Raw genomic sequence first — 25085 nt, 5'->3', positions numbered from 1 at the left:
AACTTTAGGAGGCGGAGCCTATTGAGTGGAAGAATGAAGCAAACTTGGTTGATCGACTGTATTTGGTGTACAGTTTGTCCGCTTCACATCTTTAACATGTGCTGCTTCCTCTTTTTTCTAGCATATGGACTGGCAGTGTAAACTCGTTCTTACACACACAGCTCTGCTATGACTTTAAAGGCTCTGTGGTTTAACTTTGATGGCCACCGTACAGAGAACTGCCGAGATCTTTAAACCACGAACAGGAAGCTTGGTGGATATTTATTAGCCCGTAATGCCCCCACCTCCTGCTGTAGGTGTACCGGATGTGCATCCTCACGGTGCCACACTGACACCTTTCTGCTCTTTGAATGGAGTTCTGTCCTTTCTTTTACCTCCTTCTTTTCCTTCTGCCGTCGTTCAGCCAGCACCGCTCACTTCCTGTCCCTTTCTGCGCAGGTTTAACAAGTTCAGCCCAAGTCATATTACGCATACTGGCTACTTCCTACTTCCTGTTTTTACATAATTACCTGCCATATGTGGTGCATGAGCTATGGAAATATATTTGAATGAAAAACTAAAGAAAATAGGAAATTTGAAATAAACCAAGTTGTTTTGCTGTAGCGGAACTGGACGGAACACCAGTCTATCACAAGACGGCTAATACACACATTCATACCCAAGGGGTCATGTTTTGTTAAAAGTGGACATGAATCTAAAAATGAATCTAAAGACTCATCCTTGAAAAAAAGTCCTAAAGATTGTGTACATCTATCCAGTGTCACCAATATGATTGGTCTCGATGCGATTTCCCTCAACTTCGTCACCTCTGGCTTGCTCATTAGGTACAAAATGATCATGATCTCAATTTAAAATTCTATCCTGAATTTAAGGCAGAAATGTTCGCATATGTTGCTTTGTCGTAAAGTTTCCTGTAATTAAGGTACACGCGAGTTGCTATAGCCTTAAACCGCTGCTCAGACTTTTGAGTATTAGACGTTATATATGTGGGCTGTGGTAGCTCAGTGGTTAAGGTGTTGGACTACTGATCGGAAGGTCATGGGTTAGTACCCCAGGACCAAGCTGCCACTGCTGGGCCCCTGAGCAAGGCCCTTAACTCTCAATTGCTCAGTTGTAAGTCACTCTGGATAAGGGTGTCTGCTAAATGCCGTAAATATAAATGTAAGACCAATAATGTTATTATTATCATGATTAATTGTTCTAACAACCCGATATAACAAACAAATGCTATAGCGCTATTAAGACTTCATGTTGTAACATGTTTGGAAACGTTGAACCCCTGAAACCCTGCAGAAAATCTGCGCTTGCTGACCTTCACGTGACCCTGTCAACATTTTTTACAGCTGGATGATTTGCATCTTCAGTTTTCGTGCATTACTCATTAAAACATTTCTTTTAGCCCTAATTAAATCTGTCTTTGCCACAGCAAATGTTGTTATGGACGTTTGGAGCGTCTGAGCGATTAACACTCCACTAATCAGCTTTTTTTATTCAGTTCATAATCCCCAATCTGCTGTCTCTATTTTTCTCTTTATCTATTTCTTTTTCCGCCCTCTTTTTTCCACCCTTTCACAATTCGTTAGGAAAACACACGATACTTTACATTGATACAGTCATGCATTCTGCTCACAGCTAAAATCTCAAATTGAACCTGAGGTGGTTTCGTGCTGCCACATTCCTGCGTTCTTCAGATTTATCAGTTTATCATGGAAAGAGGTTCATCGTGGGAACTGTGAGCTGCTGGGAATGCAACACAGTTCAGTTAGTAACATGTTTAACGTTAAACACTCGAAGACGTGGCCTAGGATAATCAGACGTTTGGTAGCAAGGCGAGGAGAAATGACTAAATCCCAATGTTTGTAGTGTTTTTAATGCACCATTTTACACTATTTCTTAAACACATAAATGAATGTCCTATAGATTGAGATGTCAAAGCTGCTGATACCTGATTCCTGTTGGCTGACAAGCAAGGATTTTGATTTGGTCTTCACATACTTTCCTCCTTACCATGGATAGAAATAGTGGTTATTCGAGTTTCTGTAGCCTTTATGTAAGCTTGATAGAATAGAAACCTTTATTTTTGTCACATATACATTACAGCACAGTGAAATTCTTTCTTTGCATATCCCAACTTTGGAGACCGGGGTCAGAACGCAGGGTCAGACATGATACAGCACCCCTGGACCAGTGAGAGTTAAGGGCCTTGCTTAAGGGCCCAACAGTGGCAGCTTGGCATTGCTGGAGCTTGAACTCTGACCCTCAACCCAGAGCCTTAACTGCTTGACCCACCACTGCCCCACTGATGTTTGATGTGAAGTTCTTGACCTTTGTGCGCATGATGCTGCTGACTGGATTATTTATGAATTAGCAGATTAAAGGTTCTCATGGTATATCATGGACTATAAGGTCTACACTGGGGTGGAGGTAAGATTCTTCCACTCCAGGTTCTCCATGTTCTTTGTCCAGGTTCTTCTACTCCATGCTTGGCACATCATGTCACATCACATCATGCACAGGGCCATAGTCATGTCGGGGTTTTAGCTCCATTAAAGAGAAATTGTAAAGCTACCGCATACAAAGACATTATATGCAATTGTGTGCATCGACCATATTTGTGGTAGTTTGGGGAAGAAGGACATATGGCTGTGATGGTCAAGTGTCCACATACGTTTGGCTGTCCATCCACAAAGGTAGAAAACAGGCTACTTGTCCGACAGCAGTGCGCGTGAAGGTGTGTTTCTTAAGGAAATTAGCTGAGGTCAAAGGTCAAACAGATGCTTTTGCTGTCAAGAGCAGACAGGAAGTGGATTTGCCTGTTGACGGTCACGCACGACCTCTCTTCGGCATGTGTTTAACGTGTATGTTGTCAAGCTTTTGTGTATTCAGTCAAAACAGTACAATTCACTATAATTTTGTAAAATATGTAAAACTTCACATCCGACAACAATACCAGGTCACACCCACAATTATGGTGAGAAAATCAGGTATATCATTTCAAAACTAGGAGCATCATAATAATAACGCTAGAAGGTGTATGTTAGCTCGGGAATTAGACCATTTACAAAAATATTTAATATTTTATAAGCATGAATAGAAGATATAAGAAAGGCAATCAGGTCTTCTTAGAGGAGCTAAGCATGATTAGCTAGCTAGCTTAACAGAGACCTACTGGTTTTTAGTATGATGTTACAAAATAACATGCAGTGTGAACGGTGTGAGATTCTTTTATCAAGTAGTAAGTCACGTATTTCAAGCTAATAACCAGGGTTTCATTTTTAATAATATTTAAACTACTAAAATGTTTACTAAATACAAATGAACAATAAAACGTAAACATTTTATTATTTAGCATCAAACTAAAACCTTTTTTCCCTTTTAGAACAACAATGTTAATTGGTCTCTAACCGAACTTTGAGTTCATTTCAGGGAATCGATCTGTGAGACCTGACCTCAGCTACATCCTTGGACCTCAGCTACATCCTGAGTGTTTTATGGTTGGGTTGTAAATTTAGCTTACGATTACACTCCAATTTTGTGTCTTAGCAGTATTAGGGTGTATTTTTGGAGTGTAGTTCCCCATAATGGCGCACATTTCACGCGCGTGTGAGTGAGAGGTTCGCAGGAGTGTGTTTGTTGTTAATTCGAGCAGTTTTTAACGCTCTAATCTATAGAGGCTTTTTCCTGGCATTGTTGCTTCGCTGTCTCCCTTCTTCCTCCTCGGCAAGGAAACAGAGGTCGTAGATGCAGGATACACACACGATCAGGGAAACTGGAGTGGTAGTGAGAAGGAGTTTGTGAAGATGGAGGAAGGGATGATAGCCTTGAGGAAGGCGGGAGGGTTGATTGGAGGAGAGGGGGGGGGGGCTTTCTGGGATTTTCCGAGTTATTTATCCTCAGTCAAACCGTCCACTACTCATTCATTCATTAATTTTATTTACATTATTCTAGCAAAGCTGCATGTAAAACAGTCTTGGGACCACTGGACACAAAGCAGGAATACACCCTGGATGGGACACTAGTCCATCACAAGGTGTCGTTCTTACACACACATGATCCACCTATTAACATGTGTTGTAATCCAGTCAGTGACCCTGGACCCATAACTCAGATAAGTAACACTACGTACTACACCAGCATGTCACCCTGCTATCAAATCATCATTCATTCATCTTCACTAACTGCTTTATCCTGTGCATATACCCTGGATGGGACTTATGGTGAAACCCACACAGACACAAGGAGACCCTGCAGAACTTTTCCCAGACAGGAACCCCAGCCCAAACCCTGGAGGTGACTCTGATGTGGTAACACTCCATAATCCCATTTTGCCGCCCTGGCATAAACCATTTTTCAGATTGACATGAAAACCTACCAGACAGGAAAATTTCTGACGTCTGTCATGCGTGTCACATTTAGCCACTCAGATGTGTAAAGTACTCTGTCATGTTCATGCTCTGTTCATGGTCATGAACTCTGCAGCCATGTGTCAAGAAGAAAGCAGGTCTAAAGGAATAAACTGTATTAAAACTTACTATCATCATAAATGCAAAATGAGAATAATTTTAACTTAGGATATGTGCTATTTTAGTATGGATGTAACAGCTAAATAACAGCATGTATTGCATTTATTGTGCACAGTGAAGTTAATTAGATGACTATAATACATGCAAGTGGTGTTGGCTATACAATAGCGGTGTGTGTTCAAGACCGCATGCCATTGAATTAAATTGTGTGTCAGAATATAATATTATAATACTGAATAGCAAATGGTGTTTGCAGTGTTTAAAACCGTAGCATGTGGTTTGGAAAGCAGCCATGGTGAACGCTTTGTCAAACATAATGTCATTTTTTTCACCTTTCTCTTTACAAAAGAAATATTTAACTCTTTATCTGTTATCATATTCAGAATATTCAGAGAAAATGTAAGTCTTTAAACTTTGTTTTCTATTTAGGTAAACAACACAATTATGCAAATGTGGATATGCACTTTTACATATAAACATGTTTAAAATATATATCTTCTTTAAAATATATCCTTTTTTATATATTCTATCTTCAGTGTTTTTATATAGGGTTAAGGTTAGCTTACAGCAAAATTGAGCTTTCACATTGATAGCACTAAGCTAAACAGCACGTATCGTAGCATTTATCTATAATGAGGTTAAAGAGGGTTTACACTGCAATGTGGAGAAAATGGCCACGTTTTAAATCTTTTCTGTTTATCTGCAAAATAAGACAAAGGACGAAAGAGAATGAGTGAGAAAAATGGCAAGGATTACTGTACAAAAAGAATGGGGAAGTGATCTGAATTATTACACACTATACATCACACATGCTAACTGCACATGTCCTCCAACCATCACAGCTTCTATAGTAATGACCTACATCTCTGTGTGTGTGTGTGTGTGTGTGTGTGTGTGTGTGTGTGTGTGTGTGTGTGTGTGTGTGTGTGTGTGTGTGTGTGTTTGTGGGGACAGGCTAACGGATGGCTAACCGTTTAAGAGCTCCATTATAATGTGGAGTGATTGCAAAGCCATATGGCTGTAGCTCTTCTGCTCCTACAGTACAATAGCATATTGTGTTGCAACCCCACCTTAGTGACCAAGCTACAACAAGTGGGCGTGTGTAAAAAAAATTTAATAGTATGACAAATTTCCATTTTAACCATTCCATCATTTTATCCTCTTACATTTTATCCTCTTACAAGTGTTTTACCACAGTAAACCACAGCCGTATAACACTACACTGTGTAGCATTAGCTGTGATGATTAAAACCTATTGTGATTTCTTTATTAAATAAATTCTACATAGCAACATTTGGCAAATTGTTCTGGCATAAAAAGAATTAAAATACTAAAATTTGGTTACATTACATTTGGTATAGTATCGTTAATTCTGCTTCATGAAAAGATGCAGTGCGTCGTTGATTTTTTTTAATGTTATTACATATTACTCTTATAACTTTCGACCTGTTTTGTAAAATTGTTGATGTTTATAAATACAGAGGTTCATAAACCATGTCTAGCTAAGTGATTTTTAATGTAATTTACCTACACTTCTGAGGTAAATGTTGATGTTTGCAATACGTTTGTCTCACTTGCACAGTCCCTGTGCCTTTATGTTACAGTATAAACGGTCAATAACGGTTCTGTTCTTGCTAGTTGACTTGTTAGCATCATTAATCAGCTAGTTCGTACTCTCCCAGCTGCCCAACTATTCATTGGTATTCCCTAGAGTTATGTGTCTAGAGTCATTCTGCTTTTATAGGAGTAATGTGCCAGCTAGTTAACCCCATTAGCTGTTGTTTTTTCTAGTGTGTGTCATTTTGAATATTTGTATGTTATATGAGGTACAAAATATTGGGCTTCCACACTCTATCTAATGCAGTTTATTTGGATCATTTTAGGATTCTGCTACCTACTTGTCACACTAGACTGTGTGTGTGTTTTTTCCTGGATTTCAGCAGCCTGAAGCCCCCACACTGGCCCAAAGGAAGAGGAAAAACCCTCGGGATTTATTTCGAATTTTTTACTGCTGCTGGTGTTTGTGTTGACCGCAGGAGTGTGAGTGTGTGCGCTCTTATCTGAGGCCTCCTGTTTGGCCTCTTATCTTCCAGTCAGGCGTTAAACAGACCCTGCTGTTCCCAGCATGCAGAACAGAGTTGGGGAAGGGATCGGAAAATAATTTGAGTTGTATGGACAACAAGAGACACCCGACTGAGACCGAGAGCAGACAAGATGAGTCTAATCTTACTGTGATGGTCACGTCCAAAAAGCAGGTCCAGCTGGCCTGCATCATCTTATAATCTTTTTTAGGGTAGGAAATAAAGGACTAGACAATATCTAGTGTGTTTTATGTCCAACATGGGGTCAGTTAGAGCGCACAGGAGTCCGACGCCTGCTCTTGATATGTTGTATTGTGCAACAGAAAGTCAAAATAAATTAAAAACAAAACCTGCATCAGTTCTTTTAGTATGTAGGTTGCTGCATGCATCTTGGAGAACTTTGTATGGTTCTTCTGCAGACTTTAGCTTGTGTCTCTGTAGGTCCCAGAACCGCATCAATTAAAAGTGCTCAGTTCTTTTCTGTTATTTCCTTTTGCTAATTTGTTAATTCACATTTATGTTTTTTCTTCTTTTATGAGTGAGTTTGTGCGAGATATGAGATTACAGTAAGACAGAGTGCTACTAATGCATTTTGCACTAAATATAAATCCTCTTCAGTGATTTGGCTAACTTGGTAACAATGATGTGCACCATCCCTGCTTCCTCCCTGTCATACTTTATTTTTCACTCTCTGTTTTCAGCAGGAAGGGAGACAATGGCGTAATCAATAAGACAGCCATCGGTTGAAGACATAGCCTGGCTCCAGTTGGCATTAATAGAGGTCACTTCCTGTCAGCCAGGCCCTTCTTCCTGTAGCAGCACAGAAGGCACCGGTGCTTCAGCAGGCACAGATGAGTGCATCAGCCTTGGGGGATTCTGGGTAGACATCATGGTGACAAGAAACAGCAGCATTGTGGAGAAATAGACAGGTGGGAAAAAAGTGTTTCCCACCAAAAAGAGTCTCCTCTATTCCGAGAGTAACATAAATTTCATTATACCAAAGTCTGATGATAGACATGAATTTGATGAAGGTGAAAAACACATAAGCCTTTTTAAATATAGCATTACGTTTTTTTTAGCATTACGATTATCATAAAACAATCATTTTAAAACAATTTTGGTTCTATAATCTGACTGGCTGGGCTGTGTTCGAAAGCCGCTGTAAAATCCTTCAGGTAAACCTATCTCATCAAAACATCACCACAATAACTGAATTAATGCACCATGTTACCAATAAAACCAGTATACTGTTATACTCATGCAACTGTTCTGGCCATAGACTTCTTTAATCTTTAATCTAATGTTGCTTAGCATCCAGAGTTAATCTAATGTGATGTAAGAATTGTTTATTGTGAATTTTATTATTAATAAATTAAATTATTTATTTAAACCTTTTAGAGATTTTATAACACAAAACAAGTTGGATCTTATCCTGTAGCAGCTATAAATATTTATTGTTGACTGTTAAAAAGAGCTGACACTGGAGACTCCTTCTATCTGTGTTAAATAAGATGTTAACTTACAGAAAACCTTTTCATGGAGCATCTCCCTTACAAGTACCTGTGTGAGTTGTTGCTATTGAAACAATAATGTTGAAGAATAAAGCACTTCTTTCATTATCTTTTGCATTTTTAAAAAAAAAAAAAAAAAAAAAAAAAACACACCTTTGACACTTTCATTGTAACTTTGAACAAATGTTTTAAACTCATGGTATCTTAAGTATGTAACTTAGTGATCCAGCATTAATGTATTCAATGTTAGAGATTTAAGCACTTATGTACGTCGCTCTGGATAAGGGCGTCTGCCAAATGCTGTAAATGTAAATGTAAATGTAAATAATGTAGAATAGAATACCAGGCTTTATCATGTCCCATATACATTACAGCACAATGAAATTCTTTCTTCATATATCCAAACTGAGGAGGTTGGGGTCAGTGCAGAGGGTCAGACATGATACAGCACCCCTGGAGCAGTGAGGGTTAAGGGCCTTGCTCAAGGGCCCAACAGTGGTAGCTTGGCAGTACTAGGGCTTGTACCCTGATCTTCCAATCAGCAACTCAACCACTTAAGCCACCACTGCCCCATGTATTTGTGTAATTGAGAACAATAATATAAACCTTGAAGCTAAAATGAATCAGCATCATCTGACCAATCCGAATCAAGCTTTCAGTAATACCATGGTATAAAATTTAGTAATTAGTACAATTACATGTTTTAGCCTCACTACACTGACTGTAATGTTAGGCCACACTTTATACCCTGACTACATACCATCCAACTCAAGTTCAGCTTGTGTGAACTTAAATAAAGTCTTAAATATACAACCAGCTGCTGTTCTTATGGGTATAAATAGCACATCATCTTGGGCACAACACACACTTCAGGACATCCCTGTTGTACACAGGTTTGGCATAAGAGTCAAATATTTACATCAGCTGTGGGACCCATCCCTTCCAACCGAAGCCACAACAATGGAGTGACAGAAACAGATTGCTCCAGGTGAAATGCCTCTATCTTCAGTGACCCACAAACACAAGCCGGACACGTTTACTCCAGAGATAATGCTTCCCCCTTTAGAGCGATACAGAGCAATGGGCACTGACCCTCAGCCCAGTAAAAAGATTTGGCTGCAGTCCTGACTGGATCTGCTAAATACCACTATCAACCCAGACAATAATGTGTATGTATCATTACTCTGAAGAAACAGAGACGCCACACTTTTGGCCACACTTCAGACATCTAAAAAAAGGCCATGATGAAGATTCAAGGGAACAAGCGCTGAGTGCTTACTTCCTTGTCACGTTCTCATCAAGTTTGTAGGCATAACACTGTAGAACAAGGGGAAACCCAACGGCAGAGAAACAAAACAGAGACAAAGGACACTTACGAGTTACGTAAGTGCTCTGATTCACATCAGTCATGAATCTTCCGGATGTTTTCTGTGAGTCAGAATCATTTGATTCGTTTCACCGATTAGAATCGACTCTTTCGGCTCATTGAGTTTTCTTCATAAACAGATGTATCATGTTATGTTATGTTATGTTATGACTTGTTATTCTTCTGAAATTGCATGGAATTGCTCATGTCTATGACAAATGAAATTTTAAGAACACTTTTATATGCAAATCTAATTAGGCTGACACTCACAAATGACTCATTATTGACTCACAGTTTGTTGGCAGATTTCAGATTCATTTACTTAAAGAATTCACTTTTAATTTGAAATTAATATCATTTTCTTTGCCCCTTTTTGTCTTTATAATGAAAATTATTTATTAATTTAACCATAGGTCATTACGAGTAGCAAAAATTGTCAGCATGTGCATGTCAGCACTCTGATTCATAATTAGCCCCAAATTAGTTCATTTTTTGTATCCTTATAAATAACATAACTTAGTTGTTGCTTTTATTTAACAATTAGTTGAAGTGGCTTATTTTACTGAAGTATATTACACTTAACAATTGGAAATAATTCTATGTTAAATTGTGTTCAAATAAGTTTGAAAATCCTGTTGCATCATCAGAATTGTGACACATTGAACCGTCCATAAAGTGACCATTATGTTAATTTGATACCACAACGTATAAGTGGAGCAATTTTAGGAGCTTTGTAACAAATTTGTAGTTTGTAGCTAGCATATTAGCTAGCTAAATACTGAGAGAGAGAAAGCATTATTGCTAGCTTACTTAATTAACTAGATAGCTATTTACCTGTTTGTAACATGTTTTATGTTTTGCTTAGAAAAATAGCAATAAATCAGTGTACTGTGAATTTATTATTTTTTTAATGATTTTTTTTTTTTTTTTCATTTTTATAATTGTCCTCTGCAGCATTTAGTTGCTATCACTGAACAAATCTTACAGGTCCGAGCCTTTTACAGCTCCTATTTTGATGAAATCGATTAGGCTGAATCTTTACACTGTGTTTAAAATACCACAGTGAGTTAAATAAACAGGAGGGCTTCTAAGTGGCAGATTGCTACAGCAGCGGCAGCTCATCTTTCAGCTTGTCTAATTGTTGGCTGGAGACCTGAGCTAATCAGCACAGCTGGGGAAATAGAGAGAGAGAGAGAGAGAGAGAGAGAGAGAGAGAGAGAGAGAGAGAGAGAGAGGTTAAGGAGCCATTACGGCTGAAACGTGTCTGTCACATGCTAGCCTGATTAGCATTCGACAGTTTCAGCAGCTCATTAAATGGAAACACATACGGCTGAGGTGAATGTCTGTCTGGGAACTTTAGTGTGGGGGGGTTTGGGGTGTCAGGGTGTGGAAACTCTCACTATTTTTTCAATATCAAGCTATTTTATCATTCTGCCTAAGACTGAGCCAACACCAGTGCTGATTTCAACATGGCATTTTCCACAGATACCACAGACTGAGAAACAAGTCCAGTAAACATGTTTTGATCATTGAATCAGAGATATTTGCATTTCATGGAAGTGATATACATTTTGAAGGGATGCAGGTTCACCATAAATAAATAGCCTGTGAACTGCTTTGTGTTTCAACACAATTTCACCAAACTGGCTTACTTAGATTTATGCATTTGGAATATTAGCATACTTTGCTAGCTTCAAATGTTACTGAAACCCTTTTATTAACACTGGTCCACCTGTTAGAGTAAACATCACAAAATCAACAAATACATGATTACATTTTCTTTGTTAAATAACAGCATTACTGTAATAAATCTAACCATGTGAATGAACGGATACTACAGAAACAATAACGTAATAACATAAACGCAATGGGGGCTGTGGTGGCTCAACTGGTTAAGGCTCTGGGTTGTTGATCAGAGGATCGAAGTTCAAGGCCCAGCACAGCCAAGCTGCTACTGCTGGGCCCTTGAGCAAGGCCCTCAACCCTCCCTGCTCCAGGGGCACTGTATCATATCTGCCCCTGCACTCTGGCCCCAACCTCCTCAGTTGGGGTATGTGAAGAAAAGAATTCCACTGTGCTGTAATGTATATGTGGCGATAATAAAGGCTTCTATTTCCCGTTTTTATTCTATTCCCCGTAACAGAACGATAGCATTAACATAACCCTTGCAGCTGGCAATTCCTGTCAAAGCTAAGCTTCTGACCAATCACAAAACAACGCTGTGGCGTAATAAAATAAAAATAAAACAATAAAAAATACTGCTATCAATTATCTCTGCAGCTTCACTCAGATTCCCTTTAAAGCATAACTACAACTACACTGTAATAAGCACAAGTATTTAGCCGCAATTATTTTTGCATTAAGCAAACCTGTTTTTCATGATAATAACAATAATAGTTACTTATATGTTAAGTAATTATGAAAAGTTTCAGAGATTTAAGAGTCTAGCTCAATAACACAACAGTGAATCTAAAAATTGTGGGTTTTAAACCTACAAATTTATAATAATTAGTGCAAAATCTGAACCACTGAGTCCCTAAACCAATGAGTCAGTGAACCACTGAGTCACAAAACCATTGAATCACTACCTCATTAAATAACCTTCATGTGCTGTGGGTCATGTCAGGACACAAGTTAAGAGGCACTGCGTAGGAGTCACATGTTATGTTTAAGGATGTTTGTAATTAAGCACATCATCTTCAGGAAAACCGTCTGGATGTTGTGTCCGATGTTGTGTCCGATGTTGTGTCCGATGTTGTGTCCGGATGTGCTTGATAGGCAGGATTGTAGCTGTTGTTGTTCTCCATCCTGAGTGTCCTGAGTGTTTATTGAAGTTTGTCCTTCTGCTTATACTGTAGTTCATTACTTAAACATCCCTTAACTAGAAGTCAAAACCAATTCAGACCAAAATTGAATTTTAAATACTAATAATGCCCAGATCTGCAAATCTGCACAAGCTCACTTCTATCAGTTTTCTCTGGAGCTACAGGCCAATATTGCTAATAGGTTAGAGAGGCTGATAGAGCTACAATTTGAGATGTTCTATCTTTTATTGTTGATACTAGCTTGTGTAACTGAAGATGAGCTATAAAAGGCAGAATAGCTCATCTTCAGGTGAACTAGCTAGTGAACTAGCCAATCTTCAGGTAAACTAGCTCAGGTGAGCTGTTCCCACATTCATGTTTAATGCTAGTGCTTTGCAATGAAAATTATTTTTACTGGCTTTTATAGCTTACCCGGAGTTTAGCTGTTTCAGCTTTTTTGGTTAATGCTAGCTAGTTCACCTGAAGATTAGCTATACTGGCTTTTGTACTTTATGCTTGCTAGTATTCTAGCTGAATGTGAGCTATTCTAGTGTTTAGTATTTTTCAAGCTGTATTCTGTGAAGATTATTTGTAATTTCAAACTAGAAGAATAGACACGTTTAATTTATGGCTTTTCCACTAGATAATTTTCCATTTGCTATTACAGCGTTTATTGGTCATGTTAGCAAGTTTCCCTGACTGACTATTCTGAATTTATATTAGCCAACAGTTTAATGTTTGAAAATCTAAACTGTTGGGACCAGAATGAAATGAAATGTGATTTGTAAAAATCGTGTGTGTGTGTGTGTGTGTGTGTGTGTGTGAGGAGTTATATGGTGTGAACTCGTCCTGGTGATTAGCAGCCTGGTGTCAATCACCTATGACCTCTCGTCACACAGCCCAAGACGGCGGAGACTTTAGATCAGAGGAGTTTAAACCTTAAATCAGTGTGATGGCAGTAAATAATGGGGTTACGGTTTAATTCTACATTACACACAGGATTTATGCTCTATTTATTTAACTAACAACATATTATTCATGTATTCAAACTTAAAGCATATTGTTCAGTAAGTCATTTTCTTGTCATTCATATATATATATATATATATATATATATATATATATATATATATATATATATATATATATATATATATATAGCAGATGCAGTACACAGTGAGATGAATCATCGCTCCTTTAGAACCCTGGTGCTACTTAAGCATGCAGAGCTACATAAGACAACACAGAGCTAAGGGCTAAAAACAAAATTAACCTATCCATATAAATTGAATTTGTGCAGCCTTGTGCAAACAGAGCAAGACAAAAGACAGTGCAAGACAAGAGACAGTGCAAACAGACCGTACAATACTCTACAAGACAGAGTCATAAAATAGACACAGTCTGTGTGGTTATGAGTGAGCGCAAATAAGGATGCTTTGTTTTAAAAACCTCTGTAGACATACAGTGTGACAGCAGCCGGTTATAGCAGCATTAAAAGTGCAGTGATGTACAGTTGTATTTTAATGCATGTGTGTAATTTCTCGATCACTACTCTTTTTTTGTCAATCTCACACTTTTTTGGTTGACTCCAAACATTTTTTTTGTTGACTCCAAAAAAATTTCACGCTTAAGTAAAAAAAAACTTTTTGCTGTACTTTCCCGTTATAAAGAAAAGCTTAGGATTTTTCTTGAATGTAAAGAGAGCTGAAAATGAAATAACCAACAGTCTGTTTCTATGGTAACGCTGATCTTCAAACCAGAGGGTGTGTAGAATCTAAAAATTGAATTTTTAGGGTTATGGTAGATTTCTTTATATAATATTTTAATGTTTATTGTCATAGTTTTTATAAGTTCTTTATATTTACGCTTCCATGCTTCACATTACTATGCACATCAATAAAGCTGATTGTGATTCTGATTGCTTTACTGTAGGTCACCCTGTAGTTCCCTGAAAGATATTTATACTTTAATGGTTTATTCCAGTTCACATAAAGTTCTAGTGTTTTACGCCAACTAGTTCTTTTGAGGTTTAATATGATGCTTGCTATAAGATTAAACAATCATCTTTATTCACCAATGCTTTTAAAAACATAAAAGAAAATACCACACACACACACACACACACACACACACACACACACACCAGCTGCTCTGATGAGTCTGTCACCAAGAGTCCTTTCAACTTAAGTCTTTATTTTTTCACTGTTTCTCTCTCTCTCTCTCTCTCTCTCTCTCTCTCTCTCTCTCTCTCTCTCTCTAATACTTGCTTTTTTTGTCCTACTCTAACTCATGCCTTTCAGTTCTTCTTTCCCTGTAATTCAACCGTTGTCTTGTTTTTTACTTCAACTTTCATAATGTCTTATTCTTCTTCTGTCTCTATTTATGTCACACTTTTTCACAGCAGTACACCAGTGCTAAACTGCTAGCTTAACGCTAATAATTAGCTAGATTCTCAGCACCAGTTTGGGAGAAAAACCTACACAACTCAACACATGTCTAGTTAATTAATCAACTGTGTTTGGGTTGAGAAGGAACAGGGTATGACTTTTTTTTTCTTTAGGCCTTGTACATGCATGCACACACACACACACACACACACACACAATTTCACAGGTGCTGAAAGATAAACTAATTAGCGCCTGCTGCTCCTGCCCTCTTTATATCACCGTGAATATGTATAGCGATACCATTTGCCTCTTCAAATTTGCCTATCTGCACCATTAAGACTGATGGTGAAAGATAAGAGGGTGTGTGTGTGTGATAGAGAGACCTAGAGACCTAATTTAGCTTTAGCAGTACACTGCAAATAAATCAGGTATTTTAGGACATCTTGAAATGGAAAATTTCTTTAATATTTCTTATGAAGAAATTACTAAACTGTTATAACACAATTCAACCTGTTTTTTTTTTTTATTTCTTTTTTTTTATAAAATATTTATTGCATTAACAAGCCATAGTCAATTAGCAGTTATCCTGTATTTAGCAGGTAGCCTGGCTGTGAGAATAAATAAAATATATTAAATATTGATGTAAAACTGAATGCAATTGATTTTCGCTTAATACTTTCACCTGCTAGCTGCATCAAACTGAAAGATTAATGTTTTGATTCATTCTTATGGAGGTGCTGTGATGTGTAGCGATACTTCCTCATAGATTCAGTTACCAGAGTTTGATCCTGATTGCTGTGGAATGTTGTTCTTGCAGCTTTGCCCCTCGGGTTCTTCGGTTTCCTCCCACTGTCCAAAAACACACCAGTGGTTAGTTTGGCTCTGCTGAATTCCCCCGAGGTGTAAATACACGTGTTTCATAGTTGTTCAGAGATGGACTAATACTTCAGTTATCTTCTCCCACCTTGTTGCTCTGACCAGGAAAAAGAGCTTTAACTGGTGCTTCTAGATTTTTACTCATAAACAGAATAAACATTAATTAACTCTCTTCAGTTTGTTGTTCTTCCTGTCTTCAGTATTTGAGAATTCAGAGTTCAGTCCTACATGTTCATCAGTTACTGATTTAACATGTGAGGAAGCTAAACACGTCTCCACCTGTTCTGACATTTAAAGTGTTAATGCATGCTTTAACCATTTTCCTCATTTTTGATTATTTCATTCGGATAAACGTCAAAATGTTAAAAAAAACACTTTAATATACTGATGTCATTATTAGAAATATTATTAGAGTATTAGGACAGTTTGATTGTAATTGATTCTTTTATTTCTCATTGTCCCTATTCTGAATTAAAACTGAAAAAAAAAGCTTTTAATGAAAAAGAGCAGTGTTCCAATCACGGGAAGCAGCCTTCTTCTGTGAGCTTCCTGCCTAGATTGGGGGGAGAGAGAGAGAGAGAGAGAGAGAGAGAGAGAGAGAGAGATGAATGAAGAGGAGGGAAGCCTGAGACTATGATCAGCATGAAGCATAAGGAGAATGGTGTTATAGGACAGGAGACTCCCTTCCTGAGCCATGTGTGTGTGTGTGTGTGTAAGTGCTAGGATAGTTGTGTCTGTATGGGTCAGGGCCCCGGCGCCACTGACAGTGAAGTGCTGATAGACAGGACAGATTGCCGAGTGAAGTCTCCCGCCTGCTCACACACACACATGCACACACACACGTGCACACACACACACACACATGTACATACTTTTTATTGCTTCTAAATGTGTGATATCCAAGACCAAATAAACGTTAACTGTAAGTCAAGATTGTTTTGAACAGGACGCATTGTGAGATGGTCAAAATGTTCTAATGTAAATAGTTAAAATTACTGTGTTATACCACCTCCATCTCCAAGCAGAAACTGAAACCTCTGAAAATCTCACAGGTTTAAACACTGTGATGTGACGTATAACACAATATCTTTCTACAGCTCCTCTTTATAAAGACAGTAACGGATCCAGCACTACGCATGTTCACATCAATTTTAATCGAGCCTAGCTGAGAGAGTGTCGAAGAGTTAAAGAGATGTTCAGGATGTGGAACACTGAACAATATGTGTAGATGTTTTAGTTCTATCTTGCTAGATTTTTTATAAATTGAACATTGAAGAAATTTGTTTCTTAAACCTTTAGATTTTGTTTTTAGCTAAAAATAATAATAAAAATAATACCCACTGTTTCATATTTGCAAAAATATAAAGACTTTCATTTATGTAATAATCTACAAAACAAAGCCGCTCAAATCTCATCTCACAAAAAGTTAAAAAAAAAATTGAAACTAAAAAACACCTTCAACTTCTTAAAGCTCTAGATTCTGAGTTTGTTTCTAGATACTAAAGCCAGATTTGAGGGAAAAAATATGAATTATGCGTAGAAAAAAATTTTAAATTAAAAGTTTATGTGTCACATACACAGTACGACATGTAGTGAAATGCTTTTTTTGACTGTCCTTGATATAAAAAGGAATATAAAATGAATATAATCTAATATAATGAATATAATATAATCTTATATATTTACATATTTGTATATAATATATGAATATAAAATATTTTAAAATATTTATATATAAATATAAATTATTTATAAGATTTTATGAACCAGTGAGTGTTTTTTTTCTTATATACATTTGCTTAATATGTATATATAATATATATAATTATTTTTCTGGTTAAAAAAAGTATATATATATTTTTTAAACAGATTTTATATTTAAAACATTTTTAAGATTTTTATTCTCATCTTTAGAATGAGACATGAGAAAAAAATTAATTAAATTTCTAAATTACTTTTCAGTTATTACATCTCAAACCACATCCTTCATCCAAGAAAATATCCAGCGTTCGAGTTTAACAGCTTAACTCCAACAACCTGACATTACACTGTCTTTCTTCTTCGTGTTGAACCCAGGCACTTTTATCTCCTGTCTTCTTTCCCCCGTATTTCATAAACTCATTAAAACCAGCAGAAGAAGAAAGATGAAAAAAGAAGCCGGTCACTTGTGTTTGTTCTGTAGATTCCACCAGATATATTCTATCCTCTTAAATAATGTGACGTTTCTGCTTTATAAAAGCAGATGTTTCTCCTTTGCTTGAGGTTCTGAGTCCGTTGCCCAGATCTCTGAGTCACTTGATTGTGGTTTTATATGTTCTCTGTTTTAAATAATTATCTGATGAGCAGATGCAATTTTTATATTACATCAGTCAGCCAAGTTCACCATATTTCTTTGGGTGTGCCCTGCATTGAAAGAGCATAACACACACACATGCCTGACTTCAGGGTGATGGCAGAATGTACTTGTGTAATAATTCTAATAAATAAACCGTAATAAATATAAATCAACCTTTTTTTAATCATTTGAAGCCATGAATATTCCCTGCCGATAGCTAAAAATAGATAATATATATATAGATAGATAATATATATTTTTAACAGTTTTCTGACTTTTATTTGACTGTTATTAAATATATAATAATACTGAAACTGTATACTACAGTATTTTTTTAGTATTTTTTTTTTTTATCTATTTACTTGTTTAACTCCACTATCTAGCATTCCTATCGCACTTCTCTTTTTTCCTTTCCGTTTATCATAAAAAGAATCCATTTCCTTGTAATTATAGTCTCTCTTTGTCCTATTAGTGTTTATTTAGCTTAAGAGAAACTCTCTGTGTCTTGGTCTTGTTCAGGCAGGTAACTAATGAAACTGACATTTCCATGAGTGTAATGGTGTGTTTTGCCGGTGGCATTGGCATGGAAATGTCAATGGGAGAAGGTTATTTTTCTGAATAGCCTGTCGTTCACACATCAACCATCGCCTATTATGATCGCAATTGTATCTCTATGGGGCAAAAATCTTACGTCCTGACTTGTCCTAACAAATCCAGTCTCGTGCTTTCTGAATGTACACTTTGCTCTGGCAACAATCCAGAAGTTTCCTTGTCTGTTTTATAAACGGTTTTGTAATTACATAGGAAAATGTTTACAACGAGGACCAAACCGATTTTCCAACATAAGGCTGTATAGTTTATCTAATAACACAAAAGTTCATTGTAGAAAATTTTCAATTTTTTTCTCCATTCATTTTTATTGTATTTTTTTTTCTTTAGAGAAAAATAAATCTATTTCATTACTTAAACTTTATTTCCTTATAGCTTTATTATATGTAGTAAGCTTGATGTATTTGCTCCCATGTGCAATAAAGAAAAGCAAAGGAGGCAGGCGGGACGGTAGGAGGGCGGAAACGAGAAGTGGGAGGAAGGAGGAGGGGTTGTTGGGGTTAGGGGGCTTTAAAAAGGCAGCGTTTGTCTCTCAGAGGGCATTCATACTTGGACTCACTTGAATACAAGCTCTCTCTGCTGCCTTGTCTCTCACTGCTGATTTGGGACAGAGCAGATTTCTAAGCTTCAGACTCTGATACTGATACCTGATCAACTGAAACTTTTCGACACTTTAACAAGGCATGATGGATAACAGTACGGATGACTACACCGACTACTACTATGAGATGGAAAACATGAACAACTCCTGCGAGTATGAAGAGCTGCCAGTGTCGTACACTCTCATTCCCATCCTCTACATGCTCATCTTCATCCTGGGGCTCTCAGGGAATGGCGTGGTCATCTTCATCGTGTGGAAAGCAGAGAGCAAGCGCCGGGCGGCGGACGTCTACATCGGGAACTTGGCTTTGGCGGACCTGACGTTCGTGGTGACCCTGCCTCTGTGGGCCGTGTACACGGCACTGGGCTATCACTGGCCGTTCGGTGTTGTGCTGTGTAAGCTCAGCAGCTATGTGGTGATGCTCAATATGTTCGCCAGCGTCTTTTGCCTCACCTGCCTCAGCTTGGACAGATACATGGCCATCGTGCGCTCTCTGAGCAGCTCACAGCTCCGAACCCGTGGACGATTGAGGGCCTCACTCGTCGCCATTTGGTGTCTTTCAGGTGCTCTGGCATCACCCACACTGCTCTTCCGCACCACGCTGCACGATAAAGCCAGCAACCAGACCACCTGCGCTATGGATTTCAGCCTTGTGGCAACCAACCAGACAGAGAGGTTTTGGATCGCTGGATTGGGCATCTCATCCACAGCTTTCGGGTTCCTAATCCCCTTGCTGGCCATGATGGTCTGCTACGGTTTTATCGGCTGCACGGTGACACGACACTTCAACAAGAACCTCCGCAAAGAGGACCAGCGCAAGCGGCGCCTCCTTAAGATCATCACAACGTTAGTAGTGGTGTTTGCTGCTTGCTGGATGCCCTTCCACCTTTTCAAGAGCATGGATGCCCTGTCCTACCTCGGAATCATACCAGATTCCTGCTCACTGCTCAACTTCCTGCTCTATGCTCACCCATACGCCACCTGCCTTGCTTACCTCAACAGCTGCCTGAACCCATTTCTCTATGCTTTCTTTGACCTGCGCTTCAGATCCCAGTTTTTGTGCCTTCTGAACCTGAAAAAGGCGCTCCAGCCTAGCCCAGCAAGTTCTCTCTCCTCCCAAAAGACTGAAGCACAATCTCTAGCCACTAAGGTGTGAAGTACCAAGAGGAAGTCACCTCGTTCGAGCCTTCGCAACTTGACGGTAAATCTACTGATCTTGGACAAGCAACCGTAGACCGTAGACACTTGTGTATGGCACCAAAAGACCTTGAGAGACTGCTCTTTTTTATTAACTGCTCCTTTTGTTCATGAGCACATTGGTGCGGTCTGAAGACCCTGAGGTTTTCTGGAGTGGAGTGCCAGTCTCTTTGGCATGGCTTCCAGAGAACAGAGCCCACAGACAGCTGCGTTCCAGACGTCAGCGTCAGACGTCTCATAGACCTTGTGTGGACTCCGTAGGGGACTCGAGGATGATGGAGGAAGCCTAGTGGGTGGTCGGCACAACTTACGAGAGACATTTGCTCTCAACTTTGGCAAACGAACTCCTCCATAATTTGATCGCTTCATTTCTTAAGCACTTGGTCATACATAGATAAGGCTCTCTGTCCCAGTGTCTCCTACTGAGCAATTTACCTGTTGTCTACATCACTGGGGATCAGACTGGTGGAAAGGGGGGGATTAGGGGGGTGTCAGTCGAGAAGAAGTGTTGCAGCTTGATTAAAGAGTTGTGAGTGTGTGTGTGTGAGTGTGTTTGGGGGACTCTGAATGCCAGATGGCAACTGACAAATGCTGTCGGAGGAGGGCGAGTTAATAAGTGGCAGCTTTTACAAATGACAGACTGCTGTGTGTGTGTGTGTGTGTGTGTGTGTGTGTGTGTGTGTCTGTGGACATTTATAGAATGTAATAGGTAGCTAACTTTCATGAATTTCTCATTTTTCATGATCACCTGCTGTATGAAACTGCAATGAAATAATCTGTAAATAAAATGTTTATTCCTTTGAAAACTTCTTCTCTTTGTATGTTGTGTTGTGTTTGATGTTGGAATGTCTGTAGCATCGGGTAATGTACGTAAGTTTTCCGGTTTCTCCCGGCCATTGTCCAAAATTCAAACAAGTACGTATAGAGGAAATGCATGTTACACACATTTCCCGTCTGCTCCTCATGTGCCACAAAACACACTCCTGCCATTTCTCTTAACGGATTGAGGGGAAAATTAAAAAATACAGAATACGGTATGACAAAATAAAAGTATGCATACTTTCACTCAAAATAATGATTTTGTTTTTTTTTTGGTTTTATTTAATTAGATAATTAACTAATTCTGTTTAGTTAGAGTTTATTTTAAACCTGTGCCAGAATCAGAAGACATTATAACAATTAAAAAACAGAACTATTAATCCACAATCTTTATATAAAAAAAAAATCAAATCTTAAATGGTGGTTATAAACTATTTAAAACTAATCCTATCGTTAATAACACAATGATATTGTCACATTTTATACTTAAGCGACTTGTCGTTTTAATTGTATAATGTGCTGTATATTAAAATAAATCAAACGTGTCGTTATTATCCTCCTAAAACCCCTAAATTATCCTCCTAAAAATCCCTCTAAAGTTTTAGAGAATGGGTTTGTAATGAATTCAGAAGTTGCATCGATGCTCGTACTTATGAGTTGCATTAAAGCTCCTAGACATAAAACTGCACTTGACTCTATAGTACACAGTTATTGAAGGGAAATGATTTATCATTCAGATGAGGTTGGGATCCCTTTGGGGTCTGGGTCTGGTTCCTCTCACCTCTGGCTTGCTCTTTATCTGCAGCATGCAGAAGAATGATTTCGAACTATATGCTTAGCTACAGAAGGTAAGGGAAAAACCTGTAGTATTTTTTTATAAAACTCAAAAGCAGCGCTTGTTCAAAGCATAAATTCGTCCCAGCACCAAATACAGTCGATTTAAGCAGAAACTGTCCGTCGTCAGCCGAAATCCTGCGGCTTCTTGTGCTCGTGCGGCTCGACAGTTGGGAATCAACCTAATCACATATTTCTAAACATGTTCTAAAGTGCTGAGTATGAAGAGATACTGAGTCTTTATCTACTTCATTAAGCCTTAGGGTTAAGCACTAATGAGCTTTAGGTTGGATGTGATCTCATTCGAGTGATTATCTGCTCCTAACATGTGTTAATATTTACCCATAATGCACCTTCTGTGCTGTTTTACAGTTCTGGTCAATAACCACATAGAAAAAGGTCATGAGCTGAAGAGGTTGTTTTTTCTTTATTGTAGTTATTTCATATACAAATTTAAAAAATGTTTGATCTTATTTTCTCAGAAGAGATTATTTTTATAGATTATTAAATATTTAAAAAAAAAATACTTAATACTTAAATACTAGATAAATACCAACAAAAACTTACTAAAGCCCACTGGGAGCAGAATACAGAAAATATGATTATTTATTAAATAATCAGACACATACACTCACACTGGCCTTTTTACCAGCTTCACCCTCTATATAGGTCATTTTGCACATGTATAATAACTGATTGCATTTGGTTTGATGCTCTGATACAAAGTATTGACACCCCATCTACCATGCACGTCAATAGAAATGGAGCAGCATAGGAGCGGATATTATTTAGGTGGTGTATTCATTGGTGTGTGAAATGTGGTGTGTGTGTGTTCAGACACAGATGCCTCCTGTAAGGCCGTGTGTGTGGCCCTGGAGTCACCTTGTTTATTTGTTTACCCGTCAGAGAGGCACTGATAAATGTGCACAGGAAACACATGCTGCATGCTGTAAAGCCTCATTTACAAAATCTGTGTGTATTCAGGGCTCCGGGTGACATAAAGAACCGACACTAAAGCACGTACGTTAGGCCAGAAAATTAAATTATGGCTCTTAAAAGCAAACAACCTTCTCCCGACCTTCTGCCGAGGTCCTGCTCAGACTCGGTGCACATGTGGGCTGTGGTTTTTTTTTTTTCCTTCCGTTCAGCCTTCACTCAACAGCAGCTGGGGAGATTTAAACCTCAGCCATGTTGGTGTCAGATTGTGGCCTTCAAAAGTCTCGGGTTATATTACGCACCCGAAATTTACATGGATATTTTCAGAGATGTCGTAAAATGATTTGGGACAGCAATCCGATCCCGGCAGTTACACCGATTTCACGCATCTCACAATCACTTAAGCAATCGCTTCAAGGAGACAAATATCAGTGAGCGGAAGACAGAAACTCAAGAACTAACCCTAAAAGCCTTTTCTACTGCACAGGGTGCCAAAACATTCAGCACAAAAAGTCTGGAATTTCCTGGCTGTACTCGAAGTAAGCACCAACAATATAATAGTACTGATTTTAATTTATTACAAAGTAAACAAACACTGGACAATTTCACAGTGAGAGACAGAGAGAAAGAGAGAGAGAGAGAAATAGAGAGAGAGAGAGAGAGAGAGAGATGTACAGTATATCAAGAATGAGATGGAGAGAAAGATGGAGGATGGAGGATGAAGAGACAAAGGTAAAGAGAGGATGAGAGATATAAAGAGATATCTCTCTCTCTTTCTCTCTCCCTCTCCCTCTCTCTTTTGCTGCACATCTCTCTCTACATTTTTTGTATAGTATTTACAGAACTGAATAATCAGCTTAAAAAAATAATTTCATCTCGGTTTTCGATGGTAATTCGATTGAACCTGAAGTAAGTTAGTTACTAAATAACGCTCGACCAAATAAGGGCATTGATAATTAAATCAATTCTGCCATGTTGAGCTTTAAAGGGTTCAATTCAGTCAATGGAATCAATTCAATTTGATTCGAGTGCTTTTAACAACAGACAGTAACGACCTACAGAAATGCAGATTTATTGATTCACACTGCATTCAAAATTCCTCCGAAGTCAGAAATATGTCTGTTTTAAGCTCCGTGAGCTAAAATCATGGACGTCTGCGTGTTTGTCTTTTGTTAGCAAAAGTTAGCCAACATACTGGAAGGAATAAACAATGAACTGTAGAGTCAGTGTTATTGACTTGACAAGCAAATACGTCTGTATGTTGATGGATCTGGAACAGAGTAGGGGTTCTGATAAATGGAGTTCAGGTTCTGATAAAATGACCCACAATTTTGACAGCTTTTGTTTCTTGTGTTTGAATGTGCTGTTAAAAACACAGAGTTCACAGAACTAGCGACTGCTCCATGCGGCCCGTTATAAGCTGAACGTGATTTCACGGCTCAAACGTGTGACGCTCTGACGAATGTTTCCTGCCTTCCGTCTCTCTTCGGCTCACATTCAGAGTCGTTAGGTCCATAGCAGCTAATCTCGAGCTCACATACTCCTCTAAACGCTTGTTAACTCCTGCTGTGAGAAAGAGGACATTAGCGATGTGTATTAGCTCTGCAGTGATTGAGATACACACAGCTCTGGTCGTGTTTAACAGCATCACAGATTTCTTTCATCTGCTTCCTCTGCAGCTTTCGCCACCAAACAATGAACGACACGCCACGGCACATCATAAACAAACAAACTTGACATCACGTCTAGCAGAAGTGCATTAGTGAGATTTGCTGGTTAACCAAATATTTACCGGTTTATTGTAATTTCTTCCTTTTTATTTTATGTTTTTATAGATTTCTTTCTTTGTAATTTGTCAAAATTTCCAGTGTTTGCCGTTTTCCAAATATTTCCAATTTCATTCATTTCAGTCTACAATTTTTCCAATTTCACAAAATTTCTCAATGTTTTATTTTCATAGTCAATTTCTCTAATTGGCTCCTAACCCTAAGGTTGTGGGTTCGAGACTGAGGTGCCCTTGAGCAGGGCACCGAACCCCCCCAACTGCTCCCCGGGCGCCGCATCATAAATGGCTGCCCACTGCTCCGGGTGTGTGTTCACGGTGTGTGTGTGTTCACTGCTGTGTGTGTTTTCGTTGGATGGGTTAAATGCAGAGAACAAATTCTGAGTATGGGTCACCGTACTTAGCCGTATGTCACGTCACTAA

At 38.3% G+C, this 25085-nt stretch overlaps 1 protein-coding gene across 1 annotated transcript; it reads left to right on the top strand.

Annotated features, from left to right (window-relative positions):
* The first annotated feature begins 19019 nt into the window (after positions 1-19019).
* aplnrb (apelin receptor b) lies at positions 19020-21096 on the top strand. Its single transcript, XM_060896435.1, has one exon. It carries the CDS (start codon positions 19176-19178, stop codon positions 20247-20249), a length of 1074 nt encoding a protein of 357 aa, XP_060752418.1. The 5' UTR covers positions 19020-19175; the 3' UTR covers positions 20250-21096.
* The last annotated feature ends 3989 nt before the right edge of the window (positions 21097-25085 follow it).

The sequence above is a fragment of the Tachysurus vachellii genome, chromosome 20 (assembly GCF_030014155.1).
Source record: "Tachysurus vachellii isolate PV-2020 chromosome 20, HZAU_Pvac_v1, whole genome shotgun sequence".
NCBI lineage: Eukaryota > Metazoa > Chordata > Actinopteri > Siluriformes > Bagridae > Tachysurus > Tachysurus vachellii.
This window is presented reverse-complemented; position numbering and strand designations above follow the sequence as displayed.